General features: G+C 37.0%; 1 protein-coding gene across 4 annotated transcripts in view; it reads left to right on the top strand.

The window, feature by feature from the left end:
• ABCC4 (ATP binding cassette subfamily C member 4 (PEL blood group)) overlaps window positions 1-18,235 on the top strand; it is a 136,603-nt gene that overhangs the window by 20,817 nt on the left and 97,551 nt on the right. For all 4 annotated transcript variants that reach the window (XR_012056768.1, XR_003961121.4, XM_030276133.4 and 1 more), the window contains exons 5-13: window positions 187-276; window positions 611-774; window positions 4,827-4,952; window positions 7,636-7,885; window positions 9,496-9,600; window positions 13,735-13,824; window positions 14,185-14,376; window positions 15,886-15,980; window positions 16,086-16,172. Coding sequence is in view for 2 of the 4 variants with exons in the window: in XM_030276133.4 (XP_030131993.4) it covers window positions 187-276; window positions 611-774; window positions 4,827-4,952; window positions 7,636-7,885; window positions 9,496-9,600; window positions 13,735-13,824; window positions 14,185-14,376; window positions 15,886-15,980; window positions 16,086-16,172 (1,199 nt within the window). In the remaining 2 variants the exon portion in view is untranslated. The remainder of the gene's footprint in view (window positions 1-186; window positions 277-610; window positions 775-4,826; window positions 4,953-7,635; window positions 7,886-9,495; window positions 9,601-13,734; window positions 13,825-14,184; window positions 14,377-15,885; window positions 15,981-16,085; window positions 16,173-18,235) is intronic.

Raw genomic sequence — 18,235 nt, 5'->3', positions numbered from 1 at the left:
TTACTTTGGGGCTTTGTTTAGGATATTTAGTTTAATCCTCATTTTATCTAAGGTTCCAATGCTCTCAGGCAAAAGCTGAGATGTGACTTCAGCTTTAGCCCTGGTATTGTATTCATGTATCTTGTGTGTATAGGTGTACTGTGCTCTATAAGCTGTGATAATTTGAGACTGTTCTGACTTTTTTAGGCACTTCGTCTCAGTAATGTAGCTATGGCGAAAACTACCACTGGTCAAATAGTAAACCTGCTGTCAAATGATGTGAACAAATTTGATCAAGTAAGGAGTATTTTACAGATCTTTCAAAAGGGCTGAAGAAATTGTGGGGTTAGAGTTAAGAAAAAATTGTTTAAATCTGGTGATTAAATGTTTCTAATAAGCATTTCTTCTAGTTGTTTCTTAAACATGGAATGTTTTGTGTTGGAAGGGACCTTAAAAGACCTTGTTCCAGCTCCCCTCCATGAGCAGGGGCATCTTCCACTAGCAGGTTGCTCACAGCCCCATCTTGCCATGGGCAGAAATGTTACTGGGGGTTTAATTTGTTAGCTAAGAGCTAATTTAGAGTTAGCTAAGACTTAAAGGTTAATTTTTTGCTTCTTAACTATTTGTTTAGGTAACAATTTTCTTGCACTTCTTGTGGGCTGGACCACTTCAAGCTGTAGCAGTAACAGTACTTCTCTGGATGGAAATAGGCCCATCATGTCTTGCAGGAATGGCAGTTCTGATTATTCTTCTTCCTGTGCAAACGTGCATTGGGAGGCTTTTTTCTTCCCTCAGGTAAGGCTGCATGTTTTGGGTTGTTGCTAGTTTCTGTGCTGGGTTTTAAAATGTGCATATTGGGTGGAGAGAGTATCAGCTTGTGTCTGGTGATATTTTTTGCAGTGTCTCTTATCTTTGCTAGCAGTTTTTAGAGCTGCTAATGTGAGATGTCTGAATTCCCGATTATGGACTTGAAGTGGTCTGTCTTCCAAACATGCTGAAAGTATCTACTACTTATTAGCTATCCAGAGCATTAAAAGAGTTTGACTATTTCTGTAGCTACCTTGCTCTAGATCTTGTCATAGAATTGAGCTTTGCCTTCCTGCAGTAATTCTTGGGGAGTGGTTACTTCAAAGTGAATGTAGTCAGCTCTTCTCTGTGTGACTTACTGGAGTAACACAAGATTTGCAGCAGAAAGCTCTGGAAGTTTCTTGTTCAAAGATCTTGCTCTCTCTCTCCTCCGTGACTAAGACACAGAGAGAAAAAAAGGGAACGAACTGAGAGAGAAGGGAAGAAAAATTTATTGTGGTTTTGATGCCAGCTATGAGGTTTCCAGCTGCAAGGTTCTAGGCTGTGGAGATAAGAGTTTGGAGTAATTTTCCATTATCAGACAAATTTAATTTGTTTTTCTGTAACTTTATCCTAAAAAGCCCCAGCAAGACTTGCCTCTGTTGGGATTGTTGAGGCAAGTTCTTGCATCCAGGTTTTCTGTTTCTTGTGTAATAAGCCATGCTTGACTTACATTATGACTTTATAAAAGGCTTTTACACCCAATTGGAAATATTTTGTGTTCCTTTACCTTTACACATATGCTTAGGAGTGTTAGGCATCTTTCTTTGCATCTTTTTGTTGAATTGGTTCCTTTTAGCTCTTTGGATAAGTAAAATTTCTTTAAGTGAGGTACTTGTTTTTTTTTTTTCCAAGTTGTATTTCAAGCCAAGTTTTCTAGACATGCTGAGCCTGGCATTGCATGGCCAGGTATGAAGAGAGAGATGAGAATTACAAAATGAAAACGACTTGTAGACCTTTCATTTGTAACCAGTGTGGTAGTCTTCAGTCATTACATTCATATACTGTTTCTCAAGTAATGTTCAAGGGCTATTTCTCAAATAATGATCCATTCAGAGTTCTCTGTCAAATTGTAAGGGCTTTTCTTTTTATGATAGAGCCTGTTTGTAGAACACTTACCATATGTTCTTAAATGTGTATTTTCACTGCATGTGCAATATGCATGCAGAAGTATAAAGCTACTTCATTGCTGTTTTTCATTAGTTGTTTGTTTTTGAGGTCTGAGTCAGTAATTAAAATACCTAGTGCTTAGTTAGTGCTTTATCCATGGTGGCAGGCTTTAATATCCCCATTTTACAGATGGGAAGCTGAGGCACAAAGAGATTAATAGACTTTTCCAGGGTCAGACAAGAGGGTAACAAAAATCTCTTTCTTGAATATATCTATTTTGCATATTAATCAGTGGCAGTGTTTGGGGTTTTTTACCCATTCAGTAACAGCCACTTGTTTGGATGCAGTGCAAGGGAAAGAATTTGTTAACCAGAAAAGCTTCTGCTTGTCTCCATGTGCATGGATCTTCTTATTTGTGTACAGAAATGTGCAATGAACAGAAGGAGTTAATGGTAAAACTGTAATAGATTTTAACTCTGTGATGATGATTGTGTTCCCATGGCATTTGCTAGGAATCTGCATGGTTTTAAGGAAGGCAGCCTATGAAGAAGTAATTTAAGGATTAAAGCTTTTGCTAAAATCCAAGCATGCTTGGTGTGGCAGTTAATTTGTGCTATTATTCAGCAGTGTTCTTGTGATTCAGTCGTGTAAACACGTGTGCACAGCAGTTCATGCTGTAGCCGCTGGCCTCGGTGCTCTGGGAGTTTGCAGATACGGATTTGATAGCCTGTGGAATGGTTCCCACTGTACTCTACAGGATTGTTTTTACTTGCATAAGTATGAGAAGTTTTGCAAAATACACATGACCTAATATATTATTTGAGAAGCAGTTCAATTATTGGACTGAAGACCATTCTATATGTATTTTATTCACAAGAACTGGGTGCTTTCACTGCTTAGTCATGCAACTGTAGTAGTATTGCTATTTAAATTTTTTCTTGAAGATAAAAACTGTGTCTAACTGCTGTCTCAGGCATAATTAAAACCCACCAGATATGCCTTGTGAAAGCAAAAAGGAATTTTGTAGCTTGCTTAATTTAGAGTGCTTTTTAGCATCATAGAGGGGTCTTCTCACATGAAAATTTTCAGGTCCTTTCTTACTGCATTTTCTTTCTTATTGACATGCTATATGAGCATGTATTGGACTTACCTGTTTGTACTCTGAACTTAATATGAAACCAGGGACGTGACTTCGTCTGCAGTAATTTACCATCAATGCACTGTATACTTCAAGCCATTACACAACACCACTAAGCTTATGGCTTCTGATATGTATGTTTATTGCAAAGGGGAGTGTAACTTGAAAAAAAATTTCAAAAGACCACTCCCCTAATCTCCTGAGCATTTTAAAGCAATTTGAAATGGGATGGTTACTATGATGACATTTCAGCCGGAAAACTGAAAGATTGGTTTGTAAGAACTATAGCCGTTTTTGAGTCACACCATTTAAAAAAAAGAAACCTCTGTTAACTTTATTATTTATTCCATCATCTTCAACTTTCTATTATGTGGAGACCAAGCCTGGAAGTTAGGTGACATTCAGGATTGTAGGTGAGAGTTGTTTTCTGCTGCAGAGCCATGAGCAACACATGCTAATTTTGCCTTTTCCAGTGGTGGTATGTCTATGGGAAGGAAATTATAAGCTATTATATTATTTAAGGAATTGTTTTTCTGTAACGGTTTCTTTTTGAAAAATGGAAAAGAGGAAGTAGCAAAGATAATCTCATTCCATGTTGATGTGGTTGGTTTAGGCTAAGTTATTTTCCTCAGTGTTATTAAGAATCTGTGATTGTACTAGGGCTAAGTTTCTAAATGCCTTTTGCTAGTTGCCTTGTATAAGTATTTTTAATGTCCTGCTTCAGTCATCCTAACATTTATGGACCGCTGGTGCTGAGAAGTTTTCTAAAATGGCGAGTAAGTGCTTGAAATTCTTTCAACTTGCATTCTTTAATTATGGTGATTTCTTCCAGTGTACCAGAGAAAACTTACAGGAGACAAGTGAAGCTGAGAAAGCCCAGTCACACCTTCTAAAATGATTTGAATTTTTTTAATGATCTTAGAATCTTGACTTTCATTGTTATATGCAAAAATAAGTAATTTATTAGGTAAAGGTATATTTTATAAAAATAAGGTCTAACATAGCTCTCCATGTGCAAGATGTTTGTCTACATGAATGAATTCAGAATTGTAATAGGATCTATTAGCATGGTTTATGCATTTATTATGTGGCTTCTAACTTTCAATGCTTTTTTCCTAATTAAAAGTGTGAATTTATTATTTAATTATATATATTTTCCATTTTTTCCATCAGTGCAAACATAGTGTGAGACTAAAACAGATATATTCAAATTAGTGTTAATTACAATTATGCTTAAATAATATTTATTTTTTAAAGAAACAGTATTTATATGGTTATATATATGATATCATCTGTCATAATGAATTATGGCTCATGTACTGCGTAATCTCTGCTTCAAGTACAGTTAATCCTAAAAAGTCACAAATGAGGCAAATTTCTTTAACAACATCAGAAGAACTTTATGACAAGATTGATTGTTTTGCATTTTGAAATATTTTTAAAGTAATTTTCTGATTTTTGTTTACTTCTAAATGCAGTAAACAATAGATATGTTGTTTAAGGAATATTGCATGTTTGCCCAAACTGACATGTATTTCTGAACATTGAATCAGCTCTCAGTTTCCTGAGAAGCAAGAATACAAACATGCTAAGTCTGCTGTGTGTCAGCTGATCTTCAGGAAAACCCTTTAATGCAATTACAGTTTTGTGAATCATCTTTACAAATAAAAGCAAAAACTTTATACATATGTTATGTGTTCATAAATTTTCTTCTTTAGGGAATCTGAGAATTTTTCCTTTGTCCTATTTTCAGAAGCAAGACAGCTGCCTTAACTGATGTCAGGATTAGGACCATGAATGAAGTGATAAGTGGTATGAAGATAATAAAGATGTACGCTTGGGAAAAATCATTTGCGGAACTTGTGAGTGGTTTAAGAAGGTAATTCTGGAAAGATACAGCTTGATGTATGATCAGTGTCATTTTCCATTTCTTACATGTGATTTGGTGCTTTATTTTGTGCTTTAAAACGCAGTTTCCATGCACTTCTTGGGCTTTTTTTTTTTTTTAATTTTATATAGCAAAAGTGGAGGAATGAAGATATATTCTAAAGGAATAAAAAAAATTAAAATCCTCCAAACTTCAATAATTCAGGCTTCAATAATTCAGTAATAATGCATTTTATTTCTTAAGCCACCTGGGAAAGATAGAAGGGAGAAAGCAGGTCAGAAATTCCATTGTTATTCAACTGGCAAAGCAAGCTGTGTTTGGTATCTTAATACATTTCATTTCAAAGGTTCTTTGACATCAGACTAAAACATACTAATACATTTGATTTTTAGACAGTGTAACAGCATTCAGTACTAAAGGTTAAGTGTAAGAGTTTGTGTGTGTATTTCTTACAAACTGATTTTCATGTATGTCCCTCTCCAGCATATGAATAGAATGTTGGTATCCTGCTGCAGGTTATCTGACTTCTTAGTTTTAAATGTTTAATTTTGGAAATCCTTTTCTTAAAAAGATTTTTTTTTTCCTTTCTATCCATGTGCAGGCTTGCAAACTTGCAAATGTTCCCTGAGATGTTCCTTCCCATGCACATAATTGCTTCCTCTGTTGGATTATAGAATCCTGTGATCCTAGAATGTTCATGACTGATGGGAAGCTTCACAGTCTTGCATGGAGCCAGAGAGAATATTTCTTTATTGAAAGGCTCCTCAGTAGGTTATATTCACATAGCTAAATTTTAGATTTCCAAGTTCAACACCTCATTATGATTAGAGGCTTCTTTTTAAATATTGTAACACATTAAAAAATAACACATCTTGAGCCCTCTTTGCTTTCCTGAACTGTATTGTGGAAAACTGTAAGTAGAAGTCTTAAATTTAGCCAGATGCTTTATTGTCCAGTATTTCCACATTGGCCCTTGACAGTGGCTAAGATGCCATCTGAACTCCTCCCTTGCTCTTTTTTCTTGTGTCTGTCTGTGTTAGTTTCCTTTTATGTAAGCTTGTGCCTCAAGACAGTGTAATATATTATATGCAGCCTGCAGGTAGGCTGTAATTTATCTGGTATTTATGGAGAGTAGCACAAAAAACTTGCTGATTTTCCACAGATAATGAGAGGATTATTAAGAATTATTAAAGGGTGGGAAAAGAGTTTCATCCAGGGTTGTAGAAGTAATTGAATTAGACCCAATTCAAATAGTTTACATACAAATGTTTTTTCTCTGTACTCTGGAGGAGATTAGAGATGGTGAGCCCTTAAGCTGAAAAAAGAAGTCTTTGAAGCTCTTTAAAAGTCTTGTCAGTTCAGCCAATTTGGCAAATATAGTGGGAAAGTTGCTCAACTAGTTTTCCAGTAGTGCATCCTGCATCCTTTTCTTCATTAATTGGTTCAAATAGTATAATCACAACTTGAGTTTCTAATCTTAAGTTATAGTTCCAAGTGGAAGGCAATCAAAATTATTAAGAATTGCCAGAATTGCCTAAGAATTGCCAGAATATGTGGAAAGAGAAATTAGGAATTGTTTCGGCATTTTTTATTTGATAGTATTAAGTAGACAAAAAGTAGAATATATGGGGAAGGAGTAAGTTGTTTTGGCTGTCTTGATAAAGGAAAATGATTATATTAATAAGGAGGTAAGCCTGATAGCATCCACATTATAGCAGATGATAGTGCAGTAGCATTTTGAGGATTGGACTTGTTGACTCATTTAGAAGTAGAAACTGCAATTAAATGAAATAGAAGTTGAAAACAAACGCATCAGCACCTTTTGAATTGCTGGAGGGAGACTTAAGTGTCTGTGCAATGCTTCAGTCACTGTTTAGCTTCGGCAATGACTGGCAGAACATTTGGCCTCGCAGGTCAGTGTTTTCTTAATTTATGAACTAGAATTCCTAGAGCAAAAGAAGCCAGGAGCAGGGTCCAAATTGGGAAGAATTTAGACTGAGATGAAAGGAAATACTCTAAATCCTGTGATATAGCTTGAGGAGCAGCAGCTGAATAATGGCAGATAGTTGGGCCATGGGGAAACTTGTGATCTTCTGGAAATTGCCCTGTTTTTTTCGACTGCAGAGTATGTGTTGGTCTTGTCATGAGTTTTGTGGACTGAACTCTACTGGATTTTGATACTGGAAGGATAAGGACTTAGTGGGTGCTTGGCCTTTATACAGGTTTTTTTCTCTCTTTTCTATTGCATGTAGCCCAAAAAGTACTTGAAGCAGATTAGAATCTGAATTAAAATACTAGTTTGACTAGAGAAGAAAAAAATAGTATGTTAGTTTTCTGATTCTAAAAAATAATTATTTTCTATAGCTATTAAGATATTAAATAAATTAATTTCTCCTTTGAATTTCCAAGCCTCTTAAATTCTGATTGTTTTTTTATTGTTTGTTTTGGGTTGGTTTTTGTGGTTTTTTGTTTGTTTGGTTCTGGTTTGGTTTTGTTATTTACCCTATAACATGTTTTCTTCACAGTTGTTTGCATATGAGTTGGGGTTGTGCAAGGGGAGGAGAAAGGATATGAAAGTAGAATCTTGAGAGGGGGGGTTTCCCTCATCCTCTTGTTGAGGGTAGCAGTAATTGGAAAGATTGATGTGATTTGTTTATGTTTTGCATTTTTTTAGGAAGGAGATTGCCATGGTTATGAAAAGCTCCTACCTTCGAGGACTGAACTTGGCCTCGTTCTTTGTGGCAAGCAAAATAACAGTGTTCATGACTTTCATGGCATATGTGCTACTTGGCAACGTCATCTCTGCGAGCAGGGTGTTTGTGGCAGTGTCCCTGTACGGAGCAGTGAGACTCACGGTGACCCTGTTCTTCCCTGCAGCTGTGGAGAGAGTGTCCGAGTCGGTGATCAGCATCCGACGGATCAAGGTAGCGTTACTGCCTGGGAGAGGATGCGCATTCCTTCTCTTACTCTACCTTTGTTTTAATGTCACTGACACATGTAGCCTTATTATGGTTTTGCAGTTTGGAATTTGTAATGAAATAACCCATTTTGGAAACAGAACGTGTCGCTATGTACGCAGGTACAAAAAACATGACATGCACTGTGGGGTGGGCTGAGATGTAGGAGTAAAGTGTGCATGGCAAAGAGGTGTTGTAGACATTTCTGAAGTAAGAAGACTGTGTATACAGCAGGTGTGCTGGAATTGGAGTTTGAAGAACAAAGCAGGCAGATGGGAGCTATAGGATTCATATTTCACACTTCAGTACCCTGTCATCTGTGGAGGACAGGTGTGAACCCCAGCTTCTCTCTTGTGGCTGCTTTAAGTGCTGGAGTGAAGGCTCAAATTCAGTAGGAACGAGCATTGATAGTGCTGATGTCTGGTGCTAACAGAACAAGAGTTGTACACTGTGTACACCATGGACCTCTGTGTTAAAGTGCTTTGCTTCTCACAGCACTCTGTAACAATGCCCACCAGCTGGAGTCTGAGCAGTACCTCTGTGCCTGGAAAAGTCTAGCAGTAATCTCCCTGCCCTCCCGTGGCTCCTGACATTCTCCTCCTGCTTCCTTTTAGTTACTGCTTTCTGTAAGTCTTGAGCAGCTATCTCACATCTGTAAATTATTAGCTAAATAGTTGTTGACTAGTCTTGGCTTCCATGGTCAAGACTTCCTTCTCTTCCCAAAATAGTCTGCTGCTGCCTATTTAGGGTCCTTAGACTCCGTGAGTCAAAGGATGAAAGACCTTTTTTTTAGGTTTTGTTGTAAAACTGTGGCAGCTGTTAACCTTAAACGTTTTCTGTGGAAATAACCTCTTTCCTTTCTAAATGTGTTTGGGCTGTTGATAATCTAGCATCAGGCAGGGTGTGGTAGAAGTGTGTCTATGGTACAAAGTGTGTGCTTATGGAAATTGAAGGAAAAGTTTGCTGACTGGGATGTAATGTAGAATAGAAGTGCAGTAGTGAAAGTGAGGTGAGTCAGCTTAGCAGATGTAGTGAGGTTTCTTTTTTTGTTAGTGTGCTGGACTTTAAAATGAGGAAACATTCAGATAGTGTTCCGTCTTCTATTGGCCACTTGAAGAATGCTAAGTAGAGGCAGTGGACAGCTGCTTCCTGTGTCTTCATTATTCTTCCAATGGAATAACATAAGCCTTTGCCATCAAAGCAGTGGAATGAGAAGGTGTTGCAGTGAGGCTTTCACTTCTTCTGCATGGAAAAGGGAAGTTAATTTTAAAAGTTGTTAGTTATTCAAGGAAAAGACAGATTCTTAAGATCAATTTCTTTCTGCAATTCTTTATTGAGCAGTCTCTCCTATTAAGTCTGCACTTTTGGAGGTTTTTTGGGAGGGAGAGCTAACTAGTTACAGGTACGCTGTCCTAGTTGTGCATTGCCTTGGAAATGTAATTCTTTGATCAGTTCATGGTTGTTTTTTCCAACCCATAATTAATATTCTAAATGCTGCCTTCAAAAAACATATTTGGTTTCCTTTCCTGTTCTCAGTCTCACTTTATGCAATATCCTCTGCTTTTCTTTTATTGCAGAACTTTCTGATGCTTGATGAGGTCTCACACTTCAAGCCACAGCTGCATGGCAGCAACGAAAATATCATTCTTCATGTTCAAGATTTGACTTGCTCTTGGGATAAGGTAAGTTTACTTACATATTAAGTATATTGGTGCTACCGTCATTTGAAGTCTAAAATGCAGTGTGTGTATGTACGGAGTGCTCTTGCTTTGTATTCCATCCTTTGTGTTTGAGAATCCTTTCAGTATGTTGAACTAACTCTGTAGAATAGTACTGAAAACACTATCAAGTGCATCTTAAAAGCAGCTATTTATCAATACTATACTAAAGGAAAAGCTTTGCGTTTCTTGGAGAAAATATTTCTTTTTACTAAGCAGCACTGTATTGTGGCTGAGGTACTCAAATTGGAGTGAAGGACAGACAGCACAGCAAAGTCAGCCTTATCATGTGGTTTTTCTTTTTCTGTGAACTTAATGCTTGATCAGTCCATTAGTCTAGAACCAGTACAAGATTATACTTCTCACAACAAGTTTGAAAGCTTTAGAAACGAGTCAGCACATATTCGTTTCACTGTATTTTGAGACTGTTCAGCTGCACATTTTTTCTGCTTAAAATGCACCAAACTCACCAAAATGGCTAGAAGTATGGACAATAAATGTGATAAATTTATAATATATCTCTTTTATGTAAGAAAGGCAAATGTTGACTGTTTCTGTTTTAAAACTTTAATTCCTATGGTAAGCAGCAATTTGTGAGGAATTGTTGATGCTGTTGCAGCCTGGTAGTATCCTCACACTAGAGAGACTTTAGTCTCCATTACAAATGCTGGAAGCTATACAAATTACTTTTGCATATAAATGTAATGCAAATAAGACATCACATTTCTAAGCCCTGTTCTCCTACCTGTGCTGTGTCCCAAGGAAGATCAGGTGTGAAAACCTGTGTGAGTATCTACTTACTTTTAGCTATATAGCTGCAAAAGAGATTTGCTATTTTATTCTGCTTTACTTTCTCAGACTTCCCTGTGGCATCAATATTTCTGAGGCATTGACCTAGCTTTTAAAAATTAATAGATATGAAGGAGTTGATTGTAAATACATTCTAATGCAAAATGCAGTATATTGCTTTATCTTTGTTTTCTTCTCAAACTGACTTTGGTACCACCATTAACAATTTACAGGAAATGGTTGCATAAAGTGCCCATAAAACACTTTTTTCATTAGTTGTTTATATTGCATAAAGCAGGGTAGCATGACTGGAATTACTGCTTTCTTTTCAGTTAAAACCAAAACCCAAACCAAGCCATCCACAAAACTGTTAATGTAACTTCCATTCTGATACGTAATTGCAGTATGCATGGGAAAACAGTTCTCTCAGAACTGTTATTATCTGCTCAGAAAGTTTCTACTATATACTCTTAAAATGATGCAAAATAATTTTATAGACTTGCTCACTGAAAAGAAGTGGTAAGTTCTGAAAGGAGCTATGAAAGGAGAAATACAAATATGTTATCCTTTGTCAAGTGGCAGGCTTCGCTTCCTATCCTGACTAGGTTTCTCAAGACACTTTGGATATCTGTACAGACACTCTACAGCAGAATGATAATTTTTTTTTTTATTTTTTAGAGATTGTGTGCCAAAAGTGATACTGAAAAAGACCAACCAAGAAGCAACCCATTAATCTAAAATCACTTGATGTGAAAAGGGGATGATTAGCTACACTTTTAGCCTAACATGATGCTTATTACAGTTTCTCAAAAGATAAAATTTAATTCCTGGTCACACTCTTGTTTTACTTAGGCAAGTATTACCTTGAGTACCACAGGCTAGTCTGATACCAGTGTGGAACTAGGGGTTCTTCAGTACAGCTTTTTACTGATGGTCTTGAATTTACAGACCAATCTGTCTGCTCAACTGAGCAACTGCAGATTTAAGGCAAATTCAGATTTGAGCAGAGGCCAAATTTATCCCTTGCAAGTCTAGTCCTTACATGAGAAGCCTAATAGTATAGTACTTTCATGCAATATATGATCTCTGTGTCCCTTAAGTGGGCAGAACTATTTCATTTTTCTTGTGTGTAGGATGTGTAAGGTCTGACAAGCTCACCTGAGGAGTCGCTACCCTGAAGGGATTATTCTTGTGTCCTCTTGTCCTTGCATTCTCTGTCTGTTGCCTCCCTTATGCTGGTTGTTAATGCTGGTTTGTATGACCTTGTGGTGAAGCAGTTTGGAAGGATAAAGCAATAGAAAATGAATCACTTTTAATGAGCTCAGTTTTCTGATAGCTGAGTCCCATAAACAATGCATGCAAGGTTAGGCGGAAGGAGGAAAGTTAGAGACACAGCAAGCTGACGGGGAACAGGGGAGCTGGGACATTTCTGATAATGACCTGTCAGGTGTACTTTGGTGCAATATTAGTCTGTGCTCTAATTTAAGTGCCTCGGTTTAGTGCTAAAAATAGGTGTGGTGAATTCAGGACAAATTGTCTTTAATTATAAGGAATGCTATTTTGCAAAAATACCATGCTCCTTAGCTGCATCTGGCTGTGGTGTTTGTTTGAGTGACTATGTTCATGCAGGCTCTATGATAACTTCCAGTACGCTTTAATGTATAGTATGGCAGTAATAGTTAAAAACTTTTAAAAATACTTTCTGAATGTTTTTTGGCCGTTACCTTATATTTTTTAAAGTTTTTGATGTGGGCAGAAATGTCTTTGGGCTTCTGTGAATACAGAAGCACAACCTCAAGAGGTCTGAAGAAGGCCCTGTGTGTCTGAAAGCTTATTTATTTTTTCCATATAGACAACGATTTAGAAGAGATAGTTTCTCTTCCTACAAACTCCGTGTTAAAAAAGGAAAATATTTGGCTACCCTAAATTTGTAGAGTTCTCCTTAGCACTTAGGTGAGCGCCTGAGCTGTGTAACTCTGGGCAGAGGAATCAACTTCGAGGTCTGGCGCTGCTTTGGGAGGGTGGTGTGGCTGTGCAGAGAAAAGGGAAAAAAAATCCCGCGGGTGCCACCCTGTGGAAATGTACTAGAGCAAGGTTTAGGAGAGCTGCACAAGGAGCCCGAGTTCAGTTTTGGGCAGCGTGAGGATCTCCTGCAAGCCCTGCAGTGTGTCTGAGAGCTCTGGCAGCGGGGCTGCCTGCCAGGGATTTCTCCTGGCACGAGTGAGCATGTGTGTGCTATCCCAGCCATCACAGATGTGGATGGATACTGGATTTCTCTTCTTCCCAAATACTTTGAAATGAATTGCAAGCTTCCTCCTTTTGCAGTCCCTAAACTTTTTTGTCTTGTGTCATGTTTTCTGTGGAGTTATGGTGGTGGCTTTTTAAACCCCTTGAACTTCAAAAGGTGGCTGGAGATTTTAAGGTATTCTTAACCTTGCTTTTCTGTTATTGGAACTTAAGGCTGGGGTTTTGTTTAGTTCTTTAATCAAGTAGTTTTTGGGGCTTTTTTTAATACTTACATTTTAGTGTTTGCATTCAGTGTCAGTCATGCTTAGTGCAGGTGAAGATGCAAGTGAAGGCAGATTCTGTTATGAAGGTGTTTTGATTTAATGAGAGGGAGCTGCACCAGGTCCTTAGAAATTCTGTTCAGAATAGCTATTAAAGACCTGAGCATCCTTTCTTTCCACAAGAAGGCATTTTTGCAACTTTGATGGGAGAGGTGCAACATATGTTGGGAAATAAGCTCATCCATAATGTAAAGGATAGGCATACTAGAAAGGAATATTAAACAGACACTCCTAAGATATATGAATGAATATCCAGTATACAAGATGAAGTTGTGTAAAATCAAATGGCATTTTTATGGTTTTACTTTGGATAGAGCCTTGACTAGAGCAAACACATCCCTGGCTTTTCTGAGCCTCTGAGAGCCTCAGCCCTCCATTTTTCTGTGTGCTCGGAGTTGCTGAGGGTTTTGTGCTGTGGCTGGGAATGCTGGTGTGGCCAGCACAAAGCTCGTGTTCCCAAGGCTGCCACCCAGATATTTGGGCTCTGAGGAAGCCCTGCTTTTGCTGCCATATTCCTTGAATGCTGTTTTAGCTGTGTTGCATGTTTGTGATAAAGGATGATGGTATTTCAAAAGTGTTTGTGAATTACTGAAGAGGTAAAAATCATATACCTGAAAATATGGTGGACATATGGACTGATAGTTTATAGTCATGTATGCACATTGTTTTCTGTTTCTAAATACTTATTTTGATAGTTTATATTTCATTATTGAGAAATACTGACTTTTTCTCAAATCCCCAGAGTTTAGAAACTCCAACACTTCAACAAATTTCGTTTACTGTCAGACCAGGGGAGTTACTGGCTGTGATTGGTCCTGTAGGAGCTGGAAAAGTAAGTCTTAATATTTACACCATTTCATGAGGCTTTGAGTCTGTTAAATGTGAAAACTAGAAACCTGAAAATATGCAGTTCTTTATGTGTATAATCACACATTCCATATCAGGATACTGGCATTCAAGATAGGCTGTTGTCCTTCTGGGTGGGGAGGAGGTGTTGAGGAGCTTAACAGTATTTTGTGTGTTGCTTCAAGATTGCATGGAAAGGGTGCTAGTGCTTTTCTACAGTTAGTAGTAGTTTGAGACACAGGGTGAAATAGGCCATCGTGGTAGTAAACACTGCTCAATCTCTGTGATGTTTTTAGTGCAACCAGGCTTTTTCATTTTTACTTCATTTTTAAAAAATCTTTTCCAGTCTTCACTCTTAAGTGCTGTTCTTGGTGAACTGCCTAAAGACAAGGGTTTGATAAATGTTACTGGAAGAATTGCCTATGTTTCGCAACAGCCTTGGGTGTTTTCTGGCACTGTAAGAAGTAATATACTGTTTGACAAGGAATATGAGAAAGAAAAATATGAAAATGTTTTAAAAGCCTGTGCTCTTAAAAAGGTAAGGCTTTCTATTTGAGTATTTTATTTCCATTGTTATTTTTATTTTATTGTTCTTTAAGACCTATGGTACATGCTGCAATGTGCAATATATGTAATTTTTATAAGTAGCATGTGAAATAACTCCTGTTGCTTAGCAGAAATGTGTAATTATTTTTGCCATTCTTGTGTAAGGCATCCTCTTCTAATTCCCAAAACTTACACTAGAGGGAGGTATAGCATGAAGCACTGACAAATTTGGGAGAAACTGTTCCCTATTATTTAATTTCATTATTACATTTTAGCCCTTTTCACGCATATTATGGTAGGGCTGTGTGCAAATGCAATAAGAGGCAGAAAACAAATGATCAAGCTAACACTCTTTGTGACTTTCATTTCATGAATATCCTACATGCTTTCCTTTGAAATAAATGTTATGTTTGCTGTGTATTATGCACAACAGCTATCAAAAGAACCTTAGGGCTATGTACTGGAGAACTTGCTGAACCCAAGTAGTTTTACGAAAAAAATATATTTGAAAGGTTTGTGTGCAAAGGTTTGTGACATGAGATATAGAAGAGGATTAGGCCAGATTTGTCAAGAAACAGACATTTTGCTTGGCAGCTAAAAAGGTTTTGTGCAGCATGTTATGATATTTCTGTCAGCAGCGACACAGGTGAAAAGCAGATGGTTACTGTAATGAATGTTTTTTGCAAGATTTTTACACTTGGCAGATATAGTTTTAGTATCTCCTGCTGATACTCAGTCATGCTGTTGTCTAAACTTAAAGCTTTAATGACTTTAAAAGACAGCAAACAGCATTTAAAAATTCCCACTTCATATTGATGGTAGATTTGTTTTCATAGTTTTCTTGCAAATTTATGTGTCTTATGAAAGCTGTGAATAATCTTTCAGAATATATTTTGTAGCTTAGTGTAAAACTTCTGTATTTCCTGAATAGGAAATACAATAATATGACACAGAACACTGTATAATTTTGTTGTGTTAGCCACAGTCCTGAAGTCCCAAATTAACCAAATCTGTGTGATGAATGTTGTAGTTATTTTTCCTGAATGCATTGCAGTCAAAATAAAAAGAATGCAGTATTTAGGGATGTTGACAAGATAATTTACTGATAATAGTTCAGTTTTTAATTTTTGTGACAGCTAATTTTGTTCAAATAAGATCTAATAAATTTACTGTTAGACTTTTTAGTATTTTATTTGATTTTCTGAATCACCAGTAAATATTCCTTGTAAGACTAAGGATAGTATTGCACTTTCCTCTAGCACAGCTGTAGAAAAAGGGAACTTTAGGATCTCATCTATTTTTTCTTCTTTTTCAATTACCTATTGCTGAAAGTATAGAGTCATCAACTAGCTGCAGATACTACATTTAGTATGAAACCTTATATTTTAATGTGTTATGTTAATACTTTTCAAGTAAGAAATGTTATGTTGGAATAGCTTTGTCAGTCTTTGAAGTTAAAATGATTTAAAAAATGTTTTTATCTGTTCTTTCACGTTCACAGGACTTGGAATTATTGGCAAATGGTGACCTGACAGTAATAGGAGATCGTGGAGCTACTCTGAGTGGGGGACAGAAGGCCCGTGTAAATCTGGCCAGGCTAGTGGTTTTTTTTTGCTGTGTCTAAAATCTATAAATTGTCATATTCCAGTGATTAAAGCAAACTAAGAGTTTGTGATGCTGACATTTCTTTAAACCTTTTAGAGCTGTGTATCAAGATGCGGATATCTATCTTTTGGATGATCCACTGAGTGCAGTAGATGCTGAAGTTGGAAGACATTTGTTTGAGAAGTATGTTACTGCTTTATTTCAATATAAAATGCAACTGTTATATTGGAATTCCTTATCAAAAAACTTGAGAAAGCATTTCTGGGGAGATGGATTTCTTCACAAAACTTTGTACATTCACTTTCTGATTTGTTTTTCCCCTATTTTATACAATTGGAAGATACAGGGTATTTTTCTTTGTGTTCTGTTGATTTTGTTTTTATTTTTAAAAGCCCTGTAAAAATATGTTTTGAAGATATTATAAATAGAAATATTCTTAAGAGAATATGTGCCATTTTCTTAAGGAAAATATTGAGTTTCATACATGAGTATTGGGGTTTATGAATAGTGGGGTTTATGAATATTAATACGAGTGAAGAATAAAATGGGGTGGGATTTTAAATTACTTTTTCGTTTGCTACAACTTTACTTGCTAATAATAAGCACTTAGTTCAACTGGCTAAAGGAGAGAACAAAACTGTCTTAGATTCTTGAATAATTTTTCATTTTGTTTCTTGAAATTTCTCTTGGGTAGGTGAAATATGGCATGTGGCCTGTAGAGTAGACTGCAGAGAGCAGAAATTAAAGGAAACAGAATGTACAAGTTTACTATGTAAGAGAGGGATACTGGACCTTCCCCCATTTCCAAAGAAACAGGAGAGTGTTCATTAAAAGGCAGGTTCCCTTTTCAGTGAGTTTCTTCCCCTCCATCCCTCTGAAACTGTCTAATCTAAGGCACATAGGTGGGTATCAGAATAATTTGGTTGGTCCCAGCCAGTGTTTTGTCCTTACTTTTTCACAGCTTGCAACTCTCTGTGTTAAAAGACATAATCTAGAATTTCCTGGAAGGAAAAGCTTCTGTTGATGGAATTTAGTGGTCTTTGGTTGAGGCCTTTGATAAATGTGTTTTGTTTAGCATACATGCATCCTTTGAATTCCATGCTCCAAATACATGAATTAATTTGGTTTTACTATTGTTCTCGCCTGTCCTCCCCTAGATAATAATAAAAACTTGCAGAAATGGTCATAGAAATTGCACTAAGTAGCAGTGGCATGCACGTTCTTTTTTCCCCATACAGGGAAGCTTTTAGTATTTAAATTTGAAAATTGTACACTCTGTTGATGTTTGCAGTTTCAAATCTGGACCCTCTGAAACCCCATTAACATCTTGCTTTATTTTACTGATGTCTTCAAAAGGCTATTGTTTGTTTCTGTCAGTGAGCATGGAGTAAGAGTTTACAATGTATGGGCTTTATGTTCATTTTTCAGCTGCCATGACTGATAGATGGAGTTCATCACCTCTCTAGTTCACATGCACTATCAAACTCCTTTAATGCCTGCTGAAGCTTTCTAGGCTTCAGCTGCTGCTTTTCTGTTCCTGCACAAGATCTCTCTGCAACTCTGGCATCTGACTGTATCAGTGCCTGAGTTCTGAAAGTGCACCCACCTGAGTTGTTAACCTGTCTCTCCCTGAAGTCTTAAGGTCTCCTCATAAAGAGGGAGACAAGAAAGTACCTTGGTGCCTTGTGAAGGAGGTCAGGCTGCCTCTTCAGCTTACTCTACTTTTCATATGAGCTGTGACATTGGCAGCATCTTCATTCTACTGCAAACCTGAAAGTGTGGATTTTTGCATGTGGAAAACCATAAAGGAGATAGAAGCCATTGCACTGTGTTTTGCTGATAAGTGTGTGAAGATGAGGAAGGAACAAGGAGGTTATCTCAGAGAATTTGAAACTCAAACAAGTAGCTGGGGTTGTTTCTGTGCTTTCATTTTTTCTCCACAACTCCAGATCAGATTGAGCAAAACACAAAGAAGTAGAATTTTTTAGAAAATGGACTGGGTGGAGTAGTAGTGGGAAGAAAAACTGAGCAATGCCTCCCTGCACAAGATTTTAAGGGAGAGTTTTTTACAAACAGAAGTTGTCTTCTGAGGCCTTCATGGAATCTATAAAAGTTACTGAGGGTAGTGGGGAGAGTGTTATTTCAGTAAGTTGCTTTGAGAAAAAAGGCAAGGCATGTTCTTTAGTGTTTCCTGGATAGTACTAGAAATGTGGAGAGGAGAGCACTTGGGCAAAAATGATTTTTTA

The sequence above is a fragment of the Taeniopygia guttata genome, chromosome 1 (assembly GCF_048771995.1).
Source record: "Taeniopygia guttata chromosome 1, bTaeGut7.mat, whole genome shotgun sequence".
Classification (NCBI taxonomy): domain Eukaryota; kingdom Metazoa; phylum Chordata; class Aves; order Passeriformes; family Estrildidae; genus Taeniopygia; species Taeniopygia guttata.
Note: the sequence above shows the minus strand (reverse complement) of the source record. Positions and strands in the feature narration are given on the sequence as shown.